General features: G+C 40.2%; 1 protein-coding gene and 1 long non-coding RNA gene across 4 annotated transcripts; both read left to right on the top strand.

The window, feature by feature from the left end:
• Positions 1 to 3,390: 3,390 nt before the first annotated feature.
• On the top strand, positions 3,391 to 4,519 carry LOC115360978 (uncharacterized). The gene is made up of 3 exons (XR_003928373.1): positions 3,391 to 3,432; positions 3,541 to 3,608; positions 3,830 to 4,519. It is a non-coding gene; the product is annotated as an uncharacterized LOC115360978 (long non-coding RNA).
• Positions 4,520 to 8,450: 3,931 nt separating this feature from the next.
• Positions 8,451 to 17,354, top strand: tcp11l1 (t-complex 11, testis-specific-like 1). 3 transcript variants are annotated; one of them, XM_030054291.1, is made up of 10 exons: positions 8,451 to 8,736; positions 9,498 to 9,640; positions 11,571 to 11,703; positions 11,917 to 12,037; positions 12,392 to 12,612; positions 13,012 to 13,148; positions 13,480 to 13,658; positions 13,830 to 14,011; positions 14,840 to 15,012; positions 15,141 to 15,364. In XM_030054291.1, exons 2-10 carry the CDS (start codon positions 9,499 to 9,501, stop codon positions 15,362 to 15,364), a joined length of 1,512 nt encoding a protein of 503 aa, XP_029910151.1. In that variant the 5' UTR covers positions 8,451 to 8,736; position 9,498. The 3 variants fall into 3 exon arrangements, with proteins under 3 accessions (XP_029910151.1, XP_029910152.1, XP_029910153.1); XM_030054292.1 differs by having other exon boundaries at positions 9,438 to 9,640; XM_030054293.1 differs by lacking the exon at positions 8,451 to 8,736 and having other exon boundaries at positions 9,499 to 9,640; positions 15,141 to 17,354.
• The last annotated feature ends 6,855 nt before the right edge of the window (positions 17,355 to 24,209 follow it).

The raw sequence follows: 24,209 nt of genomic DNA, 5'->3' as shown, positions 1-24,209 counted from the left end.
TCTGTTATAAGGCAGATGTGTGCTCAAAGGGAGAGAGCAGAGCTGAGAAAAATTACTTTGACATTTTGTTTTTAATCCACACGATTGTTTTTAGACAGGCTTTTGAAAATGTGGCTGTTTTCTGTCATTTATAGTCATTTTCTCTAGTAAACTTGTCTGATATTGTAATACTGTGCCTTATACATTACTGCCTGATGGGAAAGTACCTTTTCAAGATGAAATTAACACAGCTTATATTTACCTGCCATACTTAACCTTTAAAGAGAACTCCAACCAATCTCATTACTAAGTGTCGGTTCTGTGGTGGGAAAAGCAATTGGGAAATTATTGTAGTGTCATTTGCTTGCTTTTTGATCTTAACAAAACTCTTAAGAGTGTTCTTAGATGTGTCTAGTTCGTAACTACCATATTTCAAATGGATACATAATCTCTGACACTTAATTCAAGATTTGTTTTATAAAAGTGTTAACATATTACATTTACATATACAATTCTCTAGCCAGAGACACCCTATTAAACAAATTCTTGGGGAGACATATTGCCATTTTGAAACAGTATTAGCTGTATTCCACTGCTAACACTGTGAATGTGAATTCATTTTGTGACATTAAGTTAAAAACCAAGTGCAGTACTGATACAGACCACAAGGTGGCAGTCATGTATAGTCAAGAGTTAAAATTAACAAAGGGGTTGAAATACAAGGAAAAACAAATGAAAATAGAAGTTCCTAGCAGAAGATGTAAATGTTGCAATGCCGTGCTTTGTAAGTTAAATGATGCACAGTTGTTCAGTAAAAATGTTGAACAGCAGAAAGTGATGTTCCGGTCATTTTTATAGATACTACATTTAAGTCATTGATGGAGGCTTGAACATTCTAGACAATCTTCTGTCTTGTCTTTCAGGTTGCTGGCTCCAATGTGATTTGGGATTTGTGAATCAAAATATTTATTTTCTGTGATGTGGTTATGACTCCTTCTATCTCCAACATCTTCAGTCCTATGAGCTGTGAGCCACACAGACAAGTCTGTCAATCCACCTGCAGTCTGGTCTCAATGATACAGTCCCACTCTGAGCTTACAAGACAGATGGCTCACTGCTGCTGAACCCCAAGCACTTTATACAAGCAAAACAGCAAAACTGAGACCAGTCAGGGGTGAGCAGTTCTTTATTACTCAATTATTGTATCTTCATTTATCACTTTTTTTATTGGGCAGTTCATAATCTGCATATTTGAATAACCTTTTAACATCCCAAATGTCTCTTTCCAGTAGCACAATGGCAGCTGCATCCCCACAACCCATGATCCTTTGTGTTGTTGAGACAGACTGGGTTAGGAAATTAAAACTCAGTTCACGACCAGCGTCTGTTGAGACACTGGTTAAGAACAGTTGGAAATTGACCTCGTCTTTAGTTAGCAATATGAAGATCCAGACTTTGATGGGAAACTGACTTCCCTCATTGACACTGAGGAGTTGCCACAAAAGGCTGTTGTGCACATCTCACTTTCAGAAGCTTCCAGCTCTCTTGCATCAACTCAAACACTTTCAAGTGTGTCGATCACCTCCAGAACATCTAAGCAGATGGCCTCCAGGTCCTTTCGCAGTTCCCACATTTTCATTAGACACTGAGCTGAAACTTAGAGAAGGAAATACCGAATTTGAGAACAGCAAGCACCTTAAGCTGACAAGAGACCTAAAGTCTGACATTTTTGAAAAGCTTGCATGTACAACACATGGCTTCAAGGCTTCCCCAAGTGATAAAGAGATAGCAGTGGTAGCTGAGGCTCTAGTGGCCGTGCATCCCTGATTATAGGTAGCAGGATCTGGGACAGGCTGGAATAGTTGGAAGAACAGCATTAAGGTTAAGATGAACAAATACACAAACAAGATGAGACAGGCTGGATGTCAGGAGGTCACTGTAAATGCTGGAAAAAGAAGAAGAAGCAGTTCTGACAGTGAACTTTCCCACTCCAAAAGACCCAAGTGAGCAGAAGTCAACTTTTTGCCCAACTTTCCCAAAGGAGAGGTTCACTCAAGTCTTTAGCACTTGAGGCAGAAAACTGTTGAAGAAGTCAAGGAGACTGAGCAGAACCTAGCCCTATCATTAGAAAGATGATGCAGACCACATCTGCCCTGCAGCGACAGACCATAGTGAACACCTGCCCACCAGAGAGACAGCTCATGGATGCTCTCAAAATTGGGTCTGGGGAAAGGAGTACAAGAGATATGAACTCATTTTCACATGCCTGTTTTTTCTAGCACTGAGATTCTGGATATGACCACACATGCTTTCATCAATGCTTTAAGATGCTTTATTAGCTTCAGAGGAGTGGTTTGTCAACTCTGTTGTGATCAAGGCACAAACTTTGTGGGAGCAAAGAATGAGTTTAAGGACACTCTAGCAATGTGACATCAAGGCAGTGGAAGCTTTCTTGGCAGATAAGCAGTGCAAGTTTGTTTTCATTGCTCCTTCAGGAAGTCACGTAGGCTGCATCTAGGAGCGGCAAATTCAAACCATGCACAACGTACTGGATGTTACAATCGCGCAGTGTCCAGGTCGACTAGATGATGCCTCGCTTTGAACGCTGTTCTATGAAGCCATGGCTTTTGTGAATAGTCACCCATTAAACGTTGATGCGATCAATGATCCCAAATCATTGGAGCCCTTGACTGCAGACCACCTCATCTTGTTCGAAGTGTTCGAAGTGTCAAGGTTCAAATAGGGGAGCGGAAGTCAAAGACAGGAAAAGACTGTTCCTACAAATTCTCAGTCATTGAATGGGCTGTCCAAAAGCTGGTGCTCCTCAATTGTCACTTTCTAAAGATACACTTAGATCAGAAATGCTGGTTCCACTGTTTTGTTAAAGATAAGAGACAAGGAGGATATTTGTATGTGTTGTTCATTCATACCTTTTATATATGGTCATTTATTACAGACTGGAAACCATGTATGATTCATTCCCTTGTTAGGTTATTCATCTTAACATGATTTGGTGGGAGTGTATATGCCGACAATCACTTTGGTAGCCCGGAATGTATGTTGGCATTTTGGTTGTAGTCGGCCTTTCAGAAAAGGTGCCCGCCCCAGAAACTGTGCAGCATAGTCACAGGTTAAGGGCCCGTTTACACATACACATACACACATACACATTTCCCTTCGTTTGTGCCCTTCTTTTACACACAAACGGCAAATTCGCCTCTGAAAATGATTCTTTCTAAAAACTCCAGCCAGAGTGGAGATTTAGGAAAACTCCCGTTTTGTGTTTGCATGTAAACTGAGTAGTTATGATGGCGCTTGACGGCATATTTGTGCGGGTTGATATAAACGAAAACTTTTTTGACTACATGTAAACGTAGCCTTAATGTACACATGTAGTCTGCCAATCAGGGAAGCTCATTCATTCCACCTGTGCCAACTCAGCAGACCAGCATGGTATGTTTTGTGAGCTCTGGTGTTTTATTCACTAATATGTGTTACGAAACACCATTAAGCTCACTATTTTGCAAATGTATTTTGTTTTCTGCCTTTGTGTGTCCACAGTCTTCAAGAAGTTTAAACTAATGACCGCCACCTTGGAGCTTGTTTGCACCCTTGGTCGGCAGAGTGAAGTATGTGTGATTATATGCTGCTGTAAATGGAACTACCGTTGAATGCGATTTTGCTCATGGTTATTTTTTAAAACTACTTAGCCAACTTCAGCTCAAAGAATTATGTGTGTTTGATTGTGTATTAGCTTGTATAAAGTGTGGTGTTTATGAGCAAATCCAAATTTATATAAGGATTATCTAATTTTAAGGATTGTGACGGAAACAATGTGTGTGTTGTCCAGATTCACGGTGCCAGTTGATGAAATAAAGAAGTTGCACCCGTCAGAGACTCCCTGCATTTCTTCCGTGAGGCCGAGGGCTGCTACAAAAGGGCACCAGTGTGGGCTGCAGGGTTGTACACACAAACTTGTGGTTGTTAGCAAAAAACACAAAGAAAACATACACAGGTAATAGAGAGAGTGAGAAAGCTGTGTGGGCGGTTTACTGGAGAATATCTGCTTGATGTGGAAGCCAGAGGCAGTTGTGCTTCTGGGACTCAGGCTCACTCTCTGGCACATTGTAAAATCAGCTGTAGTAGGTGTTGCAGATCGAGAACGGCTCCTCTCTTTACATGACTGTCACAACAGGTGGAAGTGCAAACATACAAGGGAGTTAGAGAGAAGCAGATAGAAAATGGATACCACAAATGTCTGTGTGTGTTTGTGCTATTTACCCTAATACCAAACTCACTGAAAGGACAGAGCAGCAGAGGCCTTCGGTCAGGGAAGAGGTCTGCGAACTCAGAGCGGAAGCGGCCAACCATGGCCAACAGCTTTCTCTCCTGAGCAGAATTCTCTTTGTAGGAGGCGGGACACTCATACATGCCCAATCCCTTTATCCAGCTTAGGTTGGTAGAGTGAGGAATGAGGAACAATGCAATGAGGACAATTTTGATTAATAAATTAATCCATCATCTCATCAATAAAGTAATCAGTCAGTCTGTCTGTCTACCTATTGGGTTCTTATTCTGTGGTGTGAGTTTACATCTCACAACACAGTTTCTTGCAGCCAATGTTGATCAAAACTAACTTGCTGAAAAAATTCGACATATCTAGTTCAAACACTAATGTAATAGTTATTTGTGTGTGAGTTTCTGTGTGTATCTGAAGGCAGTGTAACACATCACAGTGCTCAGTTAATATGGTGTTATGCACATGTACCAGCCTCATGAAACAATGGAGGTGTTTTGCAGCTGTGTAGATGTGTGCATTTCCACGATTTGTGTCCTTGCTTTGTGTGTAATGTAGCTACAGTGTGTGGGTGTGGGGTGTGTAACCTCACCTTGGGAGTTTGGGGGTCGCACTCAGGTTCCTGAGAGCCTCCTCCAGCTCAGCCGGTCCTTGGTTACTCTCCTGCTGCCTATTCTGAGGATGCATTACGGTAATGAATTTTTGACTCAAAATTCTGTTAAAACAAACAAACAAACAAACAAACAAACAAACAAAAAACATATAAAATACTATTTTGGTGCCAAAAAAAAAAAAAAATGAACTGTGCCACATGAAAGACATAGTGAACTTTGAAATAAAATGGAATTATTTCAGGTTTTCATGAGTATGTCACTAAAATCATCACAGACATAGCTTAGGTTGGCTTCATGAGAATCACCCTATTGAATATTGGTCTACTCTTTACTAAGGGTGGGGAAAATTCTATTTATGTCAACATCATTTGTCATTATTTTTTTTTAATCTTTTTTTTTTTTTTTTTTTTTTTTTAATTTTTATAATTATTACTGAATTGATTTTAAGTATGATACTGGTATAATTTAACCTAAGGAAGTGCCAAGCACATCATGCTAGGTTGTTGGTAAGGTGACTAAATATTTCTCCAAAGTTCAGCTAAAATTTGGTGAGGGAAAAAGTGGCATTTTCAAAGGGGTCCTCTGACCTCCAGATCTCTGAATGAAAATGGGTTCAATGGATACCCATGGCTCTCCCCTTTGCAGATATGCCCATCTTATGCTAATCCTATGCAGTTTGGGCCAGAAACCATGAAGGTTTTTGCATGCAGGACAAATGTGTTACTTTCATAATAATGGGGCCATAATGAGGCCTAAACAGTCTTGGAGTTGCATAAATTAGGTTTGACTGAAAAATCTGAGACTCTTGTGGATTCAATGAGCCACATTTGATTCATGTATGTTGACATTAGCCGCCATAGTAGCCATTTCATAGTAGTAAGACCATATTTTGAAACTTGACATCAATGTATAAAATGACCTGCTGTAACCTTTAAGACAATCATGTGACTTTACATCCACAAACCAGGGGATTATTCAAAAAACAAAATTAAAACGTTTAACTATTCACCTGAACAGTTTGTTGGGTTATGGCGTAAAGTCACACCTTGTTAGGCCTGTATAAATTTTTGTAACGTAAATTCATTGCACACATCACTGAATATGACACTATCAAACTGATGCTACGGGAAGTTTGGATAATTTAAGGAAAAACATAGACAGCAATGTTTTTCCCCCCTGATACTGAGGATAATTAAAGTTGGAGGTCAGTGTTAACCTTAACCTTTAAGGACAAGTTCAGTCTTTACAGAAGAACCATGGACGTGTTCCCCTGGCAAACACCATGTCCGACTGAGGAAAACTAAATTAATATTCTAATTACAGCCAAAGTAACTAGTAGTTTTAAATTACTTTTTGCCTGTTGGGCTCTATCAACACCTCAACAGCACCGAACTATGCTGCCTTGAAGTGTTGCCTGGAAAATATTATAATATATAATATAATGGATAATAAATAAATAAAAACTTGCTTGGGTGTAATGACTGAGGGATAGAGACCATGGAGGCTCTGTGACAGCTGATGGTGAGAGTAATGCACTTTATATGAGAATAATTAAATGTTGCATATTTTTGTTCTCTGTTTACCGTTTAGCTGAGTTATTTTTGTTAAGGTAGCCTAAACCAATCATTAAATGTCAACATGACACCAAGTATTGTTTTTTCCCTCTCAAAAGATGTTGCTATAAAAAACGTGGTCCCTGAAATAAAATAACAGCCACCAAAAATTATCAAAGATTTTTTTTGTTTGTTTGTTTGTTTTGTTTTACCTGCTTAAATAGAAATGTAAAGATGAACCAAATTGACAAAGTGGAATCTGAAAGTTCCAAGGTGCTCTTGAAGGCGGCATCAGTTTATCAGGACAGTGCCTGCAGACTGGACAGACTGGGAGTGTGGACTGGACAAACTGGGAGCGTTACCGCCACGTTTTGCATTTTATTATCATATAATCCTGATGATTTTAGTCTAGAATCACAATGCTATTTTCTTCTGACTCGGCCCAAGTCACGGTAATGTCTCTTCAAAGTCCAGATGGGAATGTGGGAATATTGTGATTCTGGGCTCAAATCACCAGAATTGCATTCGAACTTAATCCCATAAGAAAAAAATATTTCTCCAAGTTTTTTGTCGCAAATTTGTAACTTTATAATTTTAGGATTTACATTTTTTCCCTCATAAATTTACAACTTTAATCTCAGAATTTCTGAGTGTATTCTTGCAAATTTGCGGCTTTATAACTTCAGAATTTTCAAGTTTTTTTCCTCTTAAATGTTAATTTATTCTTGTAAATTTGCGACTGTAATCACAGAGAGTTTTGGTCTCAGAATATTACCTTCCAGCCCCTGGCTCAGTCTTTTTTTTTTTTTTTTTTTTTCTCACTACAATGGCCCTAATTTACCATCTTAGTTTCTCTGCTGGTTTTTTTTTTTTTTTAATCTTTTATTGAAAACAGATTCAAATAAACAAATATTACAGACATGGGCTCAACATAATGTTGTACAAAGAAACAGGAGTACAAATTCAACTAAATATTTAAAAAAAAAAAAAACAAAAAAAAAAACATAAAAACAATATGGGGAAAAATACATACCATTAGTATAAAATGAATACAGCAACAACAGATAAGTTATTCCTCTGTAAATAGTTCACAGGACAGTTGACAATTTTATTGCTTTTTCTAATGTTTGTAAGTTTGATAGTCTTTTAATTCTTTAAATGCACTTAAAAAAAAAAAAAAAAAGCACTGATATTGGGGGAAAGCTGTGAAAGCCCTTGGTGTTTTACAGAAAATGCAGAGCATATATTGATGCGCTGTCAGAAGTAAAATTATTAAAGTTATTATAATTATTATTATCTTTATTATTACGTAAAGCGATAAAGAAATATCGCCCATACTACATACAACAGTAGGCTACACTAGGCGGCGGTATGCACCGAAAAGCAACCCGCCATTAAACAAAAGAAGAAAAAGAGGAACACACACACACACACACACACACACACACACACACACGCACACACTCACTCACTCAGTTTAGACAGTTTAACAAAATCTAAGGCTTTAAAAGAAAAAAAACCCCTTAATATTCACTGAGGTACAAGTGAAACACAGGCCATCTTTAGAGGGTGATGTGGAAAATGTATGAGTCTTGGTTCAGGCTAATTCAGGTTAATTCTCTTTAAAAAAAAAAAAAAAAAAAAATCAGATTAATTCTTTTTTTTTTTTAAATGCAAATCTTTATTGACATCTAGAGAAATATAGACAATCAGGATTCAAGGTTTTCACAAATATCTGAAAAAATAACAGCTACAATGAGTGTAAATAAAATAAAAAAGGCACATAGGATTTAAGGTGCTTTGTTTTCATATTATTTTGGGGTTACAGAAAATAATTCCTTAAAATGCAGAAGTGTGCGTTCACATTTCTTATTTGTGATTTGCTCTAAAGTATCAATATAATATTTTAATTCTACAACAAAAACATTAAAGTTAAATCAGGTTAATTCTCTCTTGAATTCAGTCGAGGCTCTGACGTCACCTTAGCCCCACCCAATACCGGAAGAGTCTCCACCGCTCGTTCACCCAGTTGCAGAGAGCCGCCTGCGACGTAAATAATACCGACTTTTATGCGATGAAACAAAGTCGCCCTTGTTCTCCAGACAGAGTTGGACGGTGGTGAAGTTGTGACTGAACCTCTGACGCCGCTCACCTCGCCATGGCCGGGTTATGAGGAGAAACAGCTGTGTCATACGGTTTTATTGTTGACAGACAGCCGTGTTGTCGCCGAGCGGAGCTGAGAGTTGAGCTCCAGAGTCGGTCCGTCTCTCCCAGCGGGGCTGAACACCACAAGGTTAGTACTTTTATCACTCATAAGGCTGTGTTCTGTCTCCCTCTGTGACTCCTCAGTGTTCAGCCTGCTCCCCTGTAGTTGTTGTGGAGGTGATGTCATCCTCTGCTCCTCCTCACTCTGCCCACCCATCACATGAACACAGACCTCCTCTCAGTGCAACACACCATCTTGTTAGGAAATACCTCCCTGCCACATGCTCTGTGTACTTTACCTGTCTTGTTGACCACCTAAACAGCCTGTAAATAAAACATAACCTTGTGGGAATCCTGCTTTTTTCTCCCAGATGTCACATCAGCTGTTATTGTTGTCACACTGCTACAGGTGTGGTTGTGTTTGGTGAGGGCCCGAAAGCAGAGGGCAGAGTTTTGACTATTATAAAAGGCATGTGATAGTTCCTCAGTGTCGTACAAAACAATCAAAACTAATGTATGAAAAATGATGACATTTTTCATGTTTTATGAAGCAAAAATAGCCCGGTACAGGACACTGAACCGGGCATCATGTTAATATCATGTTAATATCATGTTTACCCACTTGTCCCCATTAAATTAGGAAAAGTCATGAAATATGAAGGCAAAAAAACCCCAAAAACAAAACAATTTTAATCATGTTTTTAGAAGCATTAAATGAGGTCAAATTGACCCCAAAGATAATAGGAGGTTAATGGATCACCAGGCATTGATTTGACAAGTCTGCTGCAGATTTCACCTTTTACCAACCGCGCTCGTCCTTTGGCTCTCTTGTGCCCTGCTGACCCCCAGCATGCCCAAGGATACAGACCAGCCCGAGGGGGAAGGAGACAAGGAGTTGAAGGAGGAGATGGCGCAGGACACCTCTGAGCAGACGGTGAGGAAGAGAGTTCGGGTGAGCACTCCCAGCCCGCACAGAGGCAACACTCCACAAGGTGAGCAACAGGCTGAGCTCAGAGGATCTTTACTGTTTGAGCACAATGTCTGAACTGGTGTGAGGCAACAAAGTAAGGTAGAAATGGCACACTGCATGCAGATGCATCTTTTCCCTCTCCATATTGCTTTCCTTGTTTAGACAGCCAGTTATAAAACAGGTTGGCAATGTGTAGGAAGACCTACAGCTTTTTCCCCTGAGTAGTGGCTGAAAAGGGAAAGTCTTGTCAGTTCAAAAAGCCACGTTTCATTCTGTTGGGACACACAGTTTGAACATAGACACACAAACTGTGTGTGTGTGTGTGTGTGTGTGTTGGTACACACAGTTTGAACATAGACAGCTCTCTTCCAAAGCCAGAACCCAGTGAACCAAGACTCTCAGTGTTTACCAGGAGTACAGCGTTTAGAACAACACCATAGACAATGAATTGGACACTTTTATGGACTCATACAATAGAGCTTGGCGATACATCAATATTATGTCAGAGATGGTTAAAAGTTTAACCATCTCTGATTATAGCGATATTGTGACATGAAACTATCATGATTTGGCATACATGTTGACTTGTCCTCATTTAAAATTTTTGCATCACAGCAAAGGGAAGCAATTTTATGAACTGACTGGACTGTTGTAGCTGCTCTGTTATTTCCCTCTACCTGCTTGGTCATCAAATCCCATTTAATAATAACGAATTTGTAGTAAATACTACTGCTATCACTACTACTCATAATAATAGTCTAATAATTTCTAAAAAAAAATCTCTGGTGTTTAAATACGCTATAAAAACACCAGCAGTCATCCCTACATTATCATCACAATATCAATATCAAGGTATTGGGTGAAAGATATATTAGATTTTATCTATATCACTGAGCCCTACAACACAATATTTGTCATATTTATACCTGAAGGAGCTTTATACCACAGCAGTGTTGTTGCTTCTGAACCAGTCCATGCCCCTTTATCCATGCTGTCTTCTTTATCATCATATCCAGGTCTTGCTCTTGGCTGAGCTTTATGCTTTACGCATGGTTACATTGCATATTTGAGTTTAGTTTCTGTCTTTTCTGTTACAGAGTTGTTTGTGTTGCTTGTCTTCTGTTGGATTGTTTTCTGCATTGATAGAATTTTACAATTCCATATGAGAGCGCAAGACTTTCCTTTAAAGCCAAAATGCTGAATTCCTATTCATACATGGTGATCCTGGCTGGGCAAGAGGTCGAGCACATGACTAGGCTTGACTAATAGTGAGTGTGTCCGTCTTGGTGGACACAGTGATAACCAGTTCAGAAATCCAACTTAAGGTTTACAGGGCACAAACCTCTGGATTCTCTAGCAGAAATCTATCTGCATTAACCAGATTTCTCTTAATCCCTTGCCCTGTTTATGGATCCCTGCTTATACATGGCATTTGAGAAATCGGATAACTGCCCTATGTGGCAAATAACCTGGTTGCTAAAGTGGCACAGTGTTTACACTGAAAAAACAGATTACTGGGCCATGTAAACCCTGACTCGGCTTTCTGAACAGCTGTTTGCACGTGCGTGTGAGCGGATAAGGAAACTGACAGGATAAACACAATAAACACACACTGTACAATGCCCGCCAGAGTAAAAACCATATGCTTGACATGGTCATTGAAGAATGCCTATTAATTTTATGTCTGTATTAACTCAAAAAACACACCTTCCGTTGCTTGATCCTCTCTCTCTCCAGAGCGGAGAGGCGAAGCTTATAAATAAGCACATAAACACAAGTACACACATCTCCTAATTTCCTGCCACAAGCCAAGCACTCACAGCAATCTGGTTTCTTGTGTGCATGTAAATGTAAGTGACTAGATCCTTCTTACTCTGGTTTATAACTTAATCTAGCCATACACTGATTTACATACATGATTTTTGTTGGAATGGATTTTCTGTACTTGACAGCCAGCCCTCCCAGGTTCGTCTCTGTGGAGGAGTTAATGGAGACGGCTAAAGGAGTCACTAACATGGCTTTGGCCCACGAGATTGTGGTCAACCAGGAGTTTCAAGTCAAACCTGCTGAACTTCCAGAGGGAAGGTGAGATTTTTAAAGAGCTCAGTGGTGATGGCAGTGGTTGGATATGGGAGCAAGAGAAATACATCAAGAAGAGATGTATAAATACATCAGACCTAATGTCCGAACGCTGAAGCAGCAGAAGTCGCTATGCGAAGGAAAGTCTGTTGTCTGTGGTGGATGGATGTATTCTTTTTTTGCCATTGTAAAAACAGTATCTTATGTGCCCCTGCACAGTTTGGAGCGCAGAGTGAAGGAGATCATGCATAAAGCATTCTGGGATTGTCTGGAGGCTCAGCTGACTGGGGACCCACCGTCGTACAACCATGCCATCAAACTGCTAGCTGAGATCAAAGAGGTGAGGCAGACAGGGTTTATCATATTCACGAAGTAAAGCGGTCCAAGTGGCTCTTTTCAGTCTGCAACGCTCTTCAAGCATGATCCTGTAGCTGTATGTAGTTTGAGAAGGTGGTGGTCACAGGCCTTTACCATGCTTGAAAATACAATATAAATGCCCTCCCTCCTTCCTGTGTCCTTCTCTGTCCTTCTGTGCTCAATTTTTCTTTCCTTTTCTTCCTTCTTCATCCATTTGCTGTTTTGTTCACTCCTTTGTTTGCACTCTCATTGGCTTGTTCCTTCCCTCTTTCCTTGCCCCATTCTTTCCTTAGTTTCCTTCCTGCGTGCAATCATCCTCTCGTCTCTCCTCATCCAGGTACTGCTGTCGTTCTTGCTGCCAGGCCATGGACGCCTACGGACCCACATCGAGGAGGTTCTGGACCTACCTCTGATCCAGCAGCAGGCTGAAAACGGGTCCCTAGACATCAGTCGGCTGGCCCAGTTCATTGTGGGGATGATGGGCTCACTGTGCGCCCCCTGCAGAGATGAGGACATCAGTAAGCTAAGGGAGATCACTGAAATGGTGCCTCTGCTCAAGTAAGCCGAGAAACAAAACAGAGATTATTTTTAGTATTTGATGTTCCAGGTCTCTGTATATTTAGATTTCATAATTTGATTTCAATCCATTACCCTGCAAAATTAAGCTTGCTCTGGGGTGAGGTTGTCTGAGAGAGCTGATTGGAGATGAGCCTCCAGGTCTCCAGATTTACTGCAGCTTGGACAGAAATTGTAAGTTTAACTCCAGTTCAGCATGTCAGGTCAGGTTTTCTCTCTGCAGTAAGCTGCCTTTACACAGTAAAAAAAGACAAAACCCAATCACGTGGACACAGAAAGAACTCAAGTAAGTTTATTTTCAGAGAAAACACTTGTCTTTTTATTAGTTTCAGTTTCTAATTCTTTTGTATGTCTCTGTCGGCCTCTTCTCCCCTCTCTAAGAGCGATATTCTCCGTTCTGGACCTGATGAAAATGGACATGGCCAACTTTGCCCTGAGCAGCATCAGGCCCCATCTGCTGCAGCAGTCAGCTGAGTACGAGCGGAACAAATTCCAGGAGTTCCTGGAGAAACAACCCAGTAAGGAGACTGTCATATGCTGTATTACTCAGGCTGCCAGCGTTAAATATTGTGTGGGTGTATACTAAGCCATTCACAGTATCAATCATCTCCCTCTAGAGAACAACCTCTTGTCGTTTTGACCACCTTCCCCTCAAAAGCAACTTGTGATTTTTCAGTGTTAGAGTGGTGCTCTGAATGAAAGAACTTGAATGAATGAACTTTGGAATACAGTGGGAGTACAGTAGGTCTGGTTTATACAGAGAGAACAAGAAATTGCAGCGATGCAAAAGTGTTGTGTTGAAAACAAGGATTTGCTGTATCCAGAGTCAATTGGTCCCCTCGGTTTCAGATGCCTTAGACTACACTGAGAAGTGGCTTGAGGACACAGTGAGATGCTTAAGAGAGGGTGGGGTGGAAAGCTCTCGTGCAGCCTCTTCTGACCCTCCATCACTGCTCCCCCTCAACGTCCACAATCAGGCCTACCTGCGCCTGCTGAGGTGGGATCATGCTGCAGACCCTTTCCCTGAGGTAAGTGCCTCTAAATCCCATGCTGCCCAGGCATGCTGCCCTGTTAAACACTCTATAGTTCTTCTTCTCTACTTTGTTTTCTTTTACCCTTTGTCATCTCTGTCTTTGGACTCCCCACCCTCACATACAAACTGCATTCCGGCTGCCCTCACTCCTCTCCTCTCCCTCCAGACAGTGTTGATGGACCAGGTTCGGTACCAGGAGATGCAGCAGGAGGCAGAGCGGTTAGTCCTGCTGTCCTCGCTGCTTCTTATCGTGTACACCACCACAGGCGAAGCCATCTCAGGCCTGACGGGACTGATGGATACACTTAAAAACACGGTCAGCGCAATGCTTGCAGACATGCACACACCGTGAGTAGAAATGTCATGACTTTGGGCAGCTTTGAACATTGCTATGAATGCTTCACTAGGCAACTTTGTATGTTGGTGACTCTGAAAGGCAGTGAGTGGTGTCTGCTTGAAAACTGTTTGAACTTCAGTATCAACAAATCATATAATGTGATGTCATCAAACTGTCACAGTCCTGGTTGGTCTGTGATGTTTTTTTTTAAATTTTTATTTATTTATTTATTTATTTAGAAATGTTACATGTTACCAAAGAGAAGAGGAGGGTTTATTTTTGCATAAAAGTCTTGCCCAGAGCAGTTCAAAAACAGCACACTTGGTAACCTCACATTAAGAATTATTTTGCTTTGAAATTATCATCATAGGCTCAATCGCAAATGAAAATGCATACGTAGACTTGTACATTTTTACAAGTGCGTGAGTATATAGTCACGTATTCACAGTTGGACTGCATGCACATCCTTGACAATTTTTTCACCATAGATTATTTTTGTATTGTAAGCCTGTACGGGCTGGAAGCAATAGTGTGCATGATAATCACATTCTTTTTGTTTGTTCATTTTCCTGGGAAGACACAAGTATATGTTGCTGCCTAAACGACAAGATGAATAAATACCTTGCTTAATTGTTTTAGATTTAGTTTGCTTGCTTTAACAATTGCAAAGAAGTTGCAAAGAGGATTAGGGACAAGCAAAAATTAAGTTCTGAGCTCTGAGATTCTATTTGTCTATCCATCTATCCATCCAATTAATGTGCTTGCTAGTGCCATGTTCAAAACTAGTAATGCAAATTGGCACTGCTCTGTTTTGATCCTGTATTGTTGCCTGTCCCTAGATCTTTTAGTACGGAGGAGGCCTTGGCGACCATTGGGGAAAGATTTTGTATTGAGCTGAGTCAGTGTTTGAGCCAGCATGGCTACTCTCCGTTCTCTGCTGACCGACAGAGCACTCTGAAGGGCCAGATCTCAGCCACCGCCCAGCCAGACAACACTGTCCGCAAGCTGATGGGTAACAGCAATCACACCGATGACTGCTTCACTTTATAACATTAGGCATTATTCCATATCTTTGTTATTCTTCCAGTTGCTTGTATAGCTTTTTATGAGTTTTCACTACTGTTTTTGTTCTCCTCACAGATTCCCGGGTCCAAAGCTACCTTCTGGCTTCCTTGGAATCCAGTTATCAGAGGACCCCTCCTCCTCTCCCAGGAGGTCTGGCTCCAGTCAGCAAGGAGCTGAAGGAACTGGCTGTCCGGTTCTGCCGCCTGGTCAACTTCAACAAGCTGGTCTTCTCACCGTTCTACCAAAAGATTCTCCAGGACGTCCTGACAGCAGAGGAGAGCTCCAGCACAGAGACTTAAACTCTAAACTGTGGAGGGGGAGCAGAACAGAGTGAGAGCGGTCTGGAGTTTTTCAACAAAAAAAAAATCCTCCTAGTATTAATGGTTAAGGTTTAGAAAAGGAGAAAAGCTCATGTGTATCCGATGCTTAAAGGCAGCTCCCAACATAATCGAAACCCCCTAAGAATGGTTACCATCTCAGCTGCATTCACCTACAGTGTTGCTTATTTGATAAACTCTCTGTGTTACTTGAGTAAGTACAGTATTACTAATGGCTATGGAGTAGTATAGCACAAGTAAGTAAAAAACAAAAATAGAATGCACCAGACAACAACTTACTACATGCTGCCTGCCTTTTTTTTTTTTTTTTTTTTTTTTTTTTTAAATAAAAAAGGAATTGTGTGGAAATGCAGTGGACATCAGAGTTCTGCCCACCTTTTCTAATTCTCCAGCTTCTGGGGACTCGAGACCTGAGATGATTTTTTTTCCTTTTATTTGGATAAAATTACCTGTAAAATCAGTAAAAATGCAAATCTGACAAAGTAATAGATGTAGAATACTAATCCACCTTGTGTTTGGAGTTGTGCACATCTTCAGCTGACACTTGGTAGAAGCATTTTGCTGTCGTTATATCAGGAAGACAGTTTAGAGTCTCAGTTATGAATTTTCTAAATATCTTGTTATCTGGAACAGTAAACCCCCAAATTTGATCTGCATGGTTAACAATAGCTACTGTGTTCTTTTGAGAGAGAGGGACTATGTGTCCAGTGCGTCAAACATATCTTTTGGAATTCAGAGCAAAAATTCCTCCTTTGATTTCCTGAGATAATGAGACATTTTTCCCTGCATGATGGGACCGGATGAACCCTGTCAGTCTGGGTGTCTTTATGTCCCTTTCCTCTGGTGCCCTGATCAGACATAAATATGGCTTGTATGTAATTCCACAACAAATTTGGTAAGCACATTAAAGCTAGCCAGAGTATGACCCCTGTCAGTTACGGTGAGCCTATGACCTTTCCCCCAGCACCACCCTTTGGCCAAAATGTCAGATTTGACTCCCTGCGATTGCCTTTGATAGATGTGTACCCGGAAGACTGTCTCAGATGAACACGTCTGCTTGTATAGCCTGCAAGATGTCACAAAATCTAATTAGTTGATTAGTGTGCTTTCATACTCCTCAGAGGAAGACTTCTCCTGATAGTGGTGACCGTGCAACCTTTTTCTGCTGGACCAAATATCAGATTTCATACCTCAAAGTCCACTGAGCAGACCTCCATGAAATTTGATGTGCACTTCATACAACCAAGAGCATGCCCCAATGTCCGGTTTGCCATCATCAAGACCTTTCCTCTTGCATCACCGTAGGCCTCAGTGCCAAGTTGATATCTTTTAAGTTTACTGGGCCATTTGTCATTGAATTTGGGAAGGACATTCATGCGACCAAGAACATGCATTCCTTCAGCTCTAGTAGCCTCAAGATGTTTCCTTGCACTCCCACAAAGAGGAATTGTAACACATTCCCCTTTTAATTCACCCTGTCGTTTTTGGTAACTTTCCTCTGGTGCCCTGATCACCCTCAACCAAAATGCAAATGGGTTATTGTTTTGTTTTTTAATGTCAGGTCTCGAGGCTATAAAGAAAATGAAAAGGTGTGTATGTTTATGATATCCACTGAGTTTTCACAGAGGAGGGTTCTTGTAAATGACTGAATATCAACTGGCCAGAGCAGACTGATGCGTATGGACGGGAAATGGGATTAGTGTTGACCAACTTGAATTGTGTTATGTTTATTTCTGTTTTATTAGATAATGTTCTTATTATTTATGATGTTATTTATGACCACAGAACAGTTCACTTCAGCCATATTAAATAGCTTCCAGCTTGTCACTTGTCACAGCCTACTCACAGTGACTGTAACAGTTCTCCACTGACCCCAAGCAGAATGACGTCTCTTCTAGTTATTGAACTACATGTCAATAAAGCGCTGTTCTCTCCCAAACAGCAAAGCTACTCTAAGGTCTTGCTCTGTAATTCCTTAATTTTGCATGCAGCCCGCCTTTGTCTTTGATTGGTCCCTTCCTGGTTTGTGGAGTAGAGGAAATAATCAATTCAATGCAGAATTCCTGTTACGTCCATGTGATGCACAGGAGACTGGCCTGAGAACAGCCTGAGCCAGCTGAGACTATGATGCACATGTAAGGCACTTTCTCATCAAATAATGTTTTTTTCAGTTGACTGCAGAGGGCTTTAAGTAATGATGATCTCTTTGCTGATATTTGTGTGGTGACAAAGCATTAGGACTATGCATTCCAGTCTCAGCTGCTGCTTTGTATGCCAGTACCATCTGAACAACACATGAAGATACAGAAAACTCTACAAGGCACTAAAACATAATATCAGTACAGCAGCTTCACACAAGCAGGCTTCTACATGCACACCTTTAAAGAAAGAAAGAACAGCAGAAAGCATTGGAGAAACTATCCCCGAGTTCTGCCTGCTTAGCTTGAGATCGAGATCGAGATTAAAAAAAAAAAAGGCATATACACATTGTAGTAAACATTATGACAACAAGGAACAGTGTCTGCAACCTGTGCAAAGTAGGATTTGTGCCTCAGTTTAGTGGTTTTGCCACGTTTTAACAGGCTACTGACAGGAGCAACCGTGTAGTCTCACTTCTCCTCAGCATGGCGTACAGCTCACGCAGAACAGCACGAATCCACTGAAAGTGTCATCGCCAAAATGTCAAAGGTCACACAACAAAAATACAGTCATCATAACCTCTGGCACTTAATTCAAATTTGTTTTATAAAGGTGTTAAAATATTACATTTACATATATAATTCTCTAGCCATAGACACCCTATTAAACAAATTCTTGGGGAGACATATCGCCATTTTGAAACAGTGTTAGCTGTATTCCATGGTCCTGTTTTTGTAACCTAATAGCAATGAACTTGTACTCAGTTGTAAGTGTGAAGAATTCTGATTTGAATGGTTTTGATGGAGGCTTAAACATTCTAGACAATCTTCTGTTTTGTGTTTCAGGTTGCTGGCTCCAATGTGATTTGGGATTTGTGAATCAAAATGTTTATTTTCTGTGATGTGGTTATGACTCCTGCTATCTCCAACATCTTCAGTCCTATGAGCTGTCAGCCACACAGACAAGTCTGTCAATCCACCTGCAGTCTGGTCTCAATGATACAGTCCCACTCTGAGCTTACAAGACAGATGGCTCACTGCTGCTGAACCCCAAGCACTTTATACAAGCAAAACAGCAAAACTGAGACCAGTCAGGGGTGAGCAGTTCTTTATTACTCAATTATTGTATCTTCATTTATCACTTTTTTTATTGGGCAGTTCATAATCTGTATATTTGAATAACCTTTTAGATCCCAAATATCTCTTTCCAGTAGCACAATGGCAGCTGCATCCCCACAACCCATGATCCTTTGTGTTGTTGAGACAGACTGGGTTAAGAAATTAAAACTCAGTTCACGACCAGCGTCTGTTGAGACACTGGTTAAGATTATAAAAGAACAGTTGGAAATTGACCTCGTCTTTAGTTAGCAATATGAAGATCCAGACTTTGATGGGAAACTGACTTCCCTCATTGACACTGAGGAGTTGCCACAAAAGGCTGTTGTGCACATCTCACTTTCAGAAGCTTCCAGCTCTCTTGCATCAACTCAAACACTTTCAAGTGTGTCGATCATCTCCAGAACGTCTAAGCAGATGGCCTCCAGGTCCTTTCGCAGTTCCCACATTTTCATTAGACACTGAGCTGAAACTTAGAGAAGGGAATACCGAATTTGAGAAGAACAGCAAGCACCTTAAGCTGACAAGAGACCTAAAGTCTGACATTTTTGAAAAGCTTGCATCTACAACACATGGCTTCAAGGCTTCCCCAAGTGATAAAGAGATAGCAGTGGTAGCTGAGGCTCTAGTGGCCGTGCATCCCTGGTTATAGGTAGCAGGATCTGGGACTGGCTGGAATGGATGGAAGAACAGCATTAAGGTTAAGATGAACAAATACACAAACAAGATGAGACGGGCTGGATGTCAGGAGGTCACTGTAAATGCTGGAAAAAGAAGTAGAAGCAGTCCTGACAATGAACTTTCCTATTTCAAAAGACCCAAGTGAGCAGAAGTCAACTTTCCCCAAGGAGAGGATCACTCAAGTCTTCAGTATTTGAGGCAAAAAATTGTTGAAGAAGTCAAGGAGACTGAGCAGAACCTAGCCCTATCATTAGAAAGATGATGCAGACCACATCTGTCCTGTGGCAACAGACCATAGTGAACACCTGCCCACCAGTGAGACCTTTTGATGCTGACTGCTGAATTTTCAAAATACACCTGTTGGAATGATAAAGTAGACCAGGTGATCTGAAAAACCCAGAAAGTAATTCCAGTGAACTGCATCTACTTTCTCATTGAAAGAGTATTGTTTTGAAAATTCTGCTGTCAGCATATAAAAGAAAATGAGACCACGACTTCCTTTTTGTGATTGTTATGGCTCATGTTTTTCACATGTTTGTTTTTAAGTTAGAACTAAGTTAGAAAAATGGAGTATCAGTTTACTTTTCTTGGAGTTCAAAGTGATACTGTGACACTATAATTAGAAAATGTTTTAATGTTTCATCAACAAAAATATGCATCACATCCTACTATGCGTATCGCCTGGCATCTTTCCCTGCAGGTGGATAATCTGGAGTTTCCAGATTATTTTTCTTTGTTACAACAGATAAAAAAATAGCAATAAAGTGTCAGCAGTTTTCTCTACTGTCGTTCTACAATTTCATAAATGCAACAAACTAGTACATACAGTATAACTATAAAATTTTATAAGCTGTATTATCAAACATGTTTTGCAGCTCCAGATTAATTTTATTTGATGGAAGAGGGGGTAAACTATACGGTTCTTTTGATTGCAAAGGTTGCTGACCTCTGCTCAAGTATCACCTTAAGCTCAAATCATCACAAATTCACTTGTGGAAAACGCGTTCAACGGCTCTTTCCAAAAACAGGCACAGAGAGCTGGCACAATCCACAGCCTTCTGAGGTGAAGAGCTTAGCTGCAGAGACAGGAAACTACTGACTGCTGCCTATTTAGAGACTGTCTGTTATTGTTGTATAAAAGGTGTTTCTCTGCAATTATGTTCTTCAACACTGGACACCATTTTATGCCAGAAAAAAACACTAACAAACTCTTTCCCTCCACTCCTGATGATTATGAAGCAGGAGGTGGGTAGGTAATATTTGCTGGTGTCTTGATGAAGGCCCCAGTGCCCTGACACTTTACTTAGTGTAGGTAAACTTGAAAATAAGACCACACCCAAAAAGGTGCAGGGTGTCTGCTAAAAAGAACAGAGAAGGCAATGGGAAAACTGCACACTTCTGTTTTTTAAACTACTGGGCTATTTTTCCACCAACAACATTTTTTGGCAGCAGGCAACAGAAGTGTGCGTTTTTCCTGTTGCTTTTTCTATACTCAGTAAAGCCACTGTGTAGGAAAAAAATCTTAAATGGAAAAAAAAAAATCATAAAAATGTGTTTAAGAAAAAAATAAAATATCTGTCTGATGTTTTCATAAGGGAAAACATGACTTTGTGATTATTATCTCTCTGAAACCAAGGTTTGGACTGATCCATGCACTACACCTCAGCCATCCCAAAGGACTTCTGAATTCACTCAGAAAATGTGACTTGCTCTGTTCCATGGTAAACTGTCACCCAGCTTGCAGCCTCTCAAGAACGACTTGATGATACATGGGGAGAAATTCATGTGAACAAGGGGTGTGGGGTGGCGCATTATTGAAGGCATTTCCCTTCTCATTTCGTTCAGCACAAAAGATCAGTACAAATAAGCAAATTGTTATTTTCGTTTTTTCTATCTCAAAGGCCATGAGTTAAAGCTGTGATGATACAGCAGAGTGGCTTTTATCTAATAGTGGAAACGTGGATTGCTGTTTTGTAATGCATTGCAGTTTTGGCTTTTTCATCATCCATGCAATAGGCAAAATAAAATGATGGTGGTGTTATTCTTATTCTTATTAATATTATTCTGCAGAATAATATTATTTACAATGTACAAAAGAAGCCTGAACGCTATGTTGCACTGTTGAATATATAGGAAATGTTCTCTACAAGAAGAAGAAGAAGAAGAAGGCTGATAAATATAAAACATTTAAGTGTCTGTTTTTATTATGTATTTTTAATTTCTGCTGCAACTGTGACTGCTGCAACAAGTGACCAGCAGAGGTCCCCCTACCTACAAAAACAAGGTTGTTACTGCAGGTGCAGATTCAGTGTGGAAACAGTGCACCAAATCCAGCCTGCAAGTACGTCTCATCTGGCCCCCAAGATGTTTTGGAGGAAAAGGGGAAAAAAACAAACATATTTAAAAATCAATATATTATTTTTTAAGTGAAATATTTACATCCAATTATTATCAATTATGAGTAATAAAAATAAACAAGAGCCTTCAATGATAAATTGACGGTTTGCCAGGCTAGTTGCTGCACTGAGTGTTGCTGCCTTATGTTAGTTTAGCAAGTGTGCTATTAAAAAGGTGAGAAGTTGACATGTAATGTAGAAATTTTCAATGAATATGGAAAGGGCAACGTTTGCTCCTGGGAGGTAAAATCAAACCTATGCTCTATATTTACGTTTGTAAGGAAATATTCGTTCCTTACAAGGTCCTCAGTATGGGTAAAAATTTGAAATTGCTCATTAAAAGCTTATAGGCTACTAAAGCCAATGGGCAACATGGAACAGATTACGATGAAAAGTCAACATGCAAGTGGTCTACCCAGCTGGCATTCAACCGACGTTCAACATTGAAATATAATTTAAAACATGTCAGTTGTTGTTTCTACATTGAAACAATGTTGAAATAATATATAAAGCTAACAATTGCGGAAACGTTGACAATAAATCAACGTTGAAATATAAACAAGATCTGTATGCTGATTCAACCTATTGGCCTCTTCCACCCAGCTGGCATTTTAACATTTATTCAACACTGAATCAACATCATAACTCATGGGTGAATCAGTGTTGAATTTGGTTTTGATTTTGCAAAGCGAATCAATGTTGATATTGTGATGTTGTTTCAACATGAGTGAATTAACGTTGAAGGCCCAACAGTAAATTAATATTGAATTAAGTGTTGATTTTGCAAAGTGAATCAACGTTGATATTGTGATGCTGTTTCAATGTCTTCCCAGCTGGCATTTTAACATTTATTCAACACTGAATCAACATCATAACTCATGGGTGAATCAATGTTGAATTTGGTTTTGATTTTGCAAACCGAATCAGCGTTGATATTGTGATGTTGTTTCAACATGAGTGAACTAATGTTGAAGGCCCAACAGTGAATTAATATAGAAAATTCCATTCCCGCTGCCGGGGTCTGAATCACTAGGAAAGTAGTAGGAAAGTAGTAGGAAAAATAGTTCTGCTTTGAAAAATGTAACTAGAAAAGCAAAGCAATGTATACTTTTTACACTGTGACACTTGACGAGGCAGGAGAGCCAGCTCTCTCCCCCATTGACTTCCATAATACCTGCAACCCACAAGCTGAGGAGAGAAGGACGAACACACACTTTTTTAACTCGCTGAATCTCGGGTATTTTGGGGAGTTGGCAAATAAGACACAGTTTGAAAGCCCAAAGCCTTACCTTTCTCATGATACCGTTTATTTTCCGCTCGGACTTACTGTCTTTGAGAAAAAAAGCATTTGTTTGACCAGTACTTTTAGGCGATTTTCTCCCAAGAGCCACTGTCACACATGCTGTGTGCTCACACACTTTATAGAGCCTCATTTCTGGCTCAGCCCACACAAGCAGCATTAGTCCAGCGGATAGGCTCTCTGCCTGCCATGCAGGAGACCAGGGTTTAACTCCCCACCTGGGCAAAAGCAACAACACTCCACAACCTACTAACAGCACAGGGCTGGTGGGTTACCACGCGGTCGCAAAGGTGGCAAGCACATTCAGAGTTTCCCCTTGTTAATTTTTAGTGATTCAGATGCGCACCCCCCGGCAGCGGGAACGGAATTTTCTATATTAATTCACTGTTGGGCCTTCAACATTAGTTCACTCATGTTGAAACAACATCACAATATCAACGTTGATTCGGTTTGCAAAATCAACACTTAATTCAATATTAATTCACTGTTGTGCCTTCAACATTAGTTCACTCATGTTGAAACATAAGACATTGAAACAACATCAGAATATCAACATTGATTCACTTTGCAAAATCAAAACCAAATTCAACATTGATTCACCCATGAGTTATGATGTTGATTCAGTGTTGAATAAATGTTAAAATGCCAGCTGGGTAGATTCACATGTTGAACTTTGGCTGCAGCACTGAGAAGAGAACAGCGAGACATTAAACGGGAAAACAGACCAAAAACAGAATTTCCATAGAAACACAAACATACCAACACAACTAGGGCCTTCTCAAAGCCAGAGAGAGGAAAATCAAGATGACATCAAAAGACAAAATCCTGGCGCTGCTCTGTAATCACTGAATGGGGAACCAAGTTTGTGACCACAGTGTTCTCACTGGGACGCAGAACAATGAAGTTAACCTTTCCTGGCTCTAAAAGTCCAAAACAAATATTCTGTGAATCCACACCATCAGTCTGAATGGGTTTGTCAACAGAGCTGCTGCAGATTTAGCGTGCAGTTTCCTTTAAGGAGATCTGCCATTTGATCTGACAGTGATACATAAAAGCCACGGAGAACCTGCACAAGGATTAAGCATAAACTCTTCTCTGTGTGATGACTGGAAATAGTTGTGACAACATGGAGACATGAACTAGCTCTGCAAAGTGAACAGTGAAGTGTAGAAACT

The sequence above is a fragment of the Myripristis murdjan genome, chromosome 6 (assembly GCF_902150065.1).
Source record: "Myripristis murdjan chromosome 6, fMyrMur1.1, whole genome shotgun sequence".
In the NCBI taxonomy this organism is placed as follows: domain Eukaryota; kingdom Metazoa; phylum Chordata; class Actinopteri; order Holocentriformes; family Holocentridae; genus Myripristis; species Myripristis murdjan.
This window is presented reverse-complemented; position numbering and strand designations above follow the sequence as displayed.

Bases quoted from the DNA above. Each gene is read 5' to 3' on its own strand.
- tcp11l1 (XM_030054293.1), top strand. From the start codon at position 9,499: ATGCCCAAGGATACAGACCAGCCCGAGGGGGAAGGAGACAAGGAGTTG. The intron at 11,704-11,916 runs GTGAGATTTTTA...GCCCCTGCACAG, and splicing joins GCTGAACTTCCAGAGGGAAG to TTTGGAGCGCAGAGTGAAGG. The intron at 14,012-14,839 runs GTGAGTAGAAAT...GCCTGTCCCTAG, and splicing joins CTTGCAGACATGCACACACC to ATCTTTTAGTACGGAGGAGG.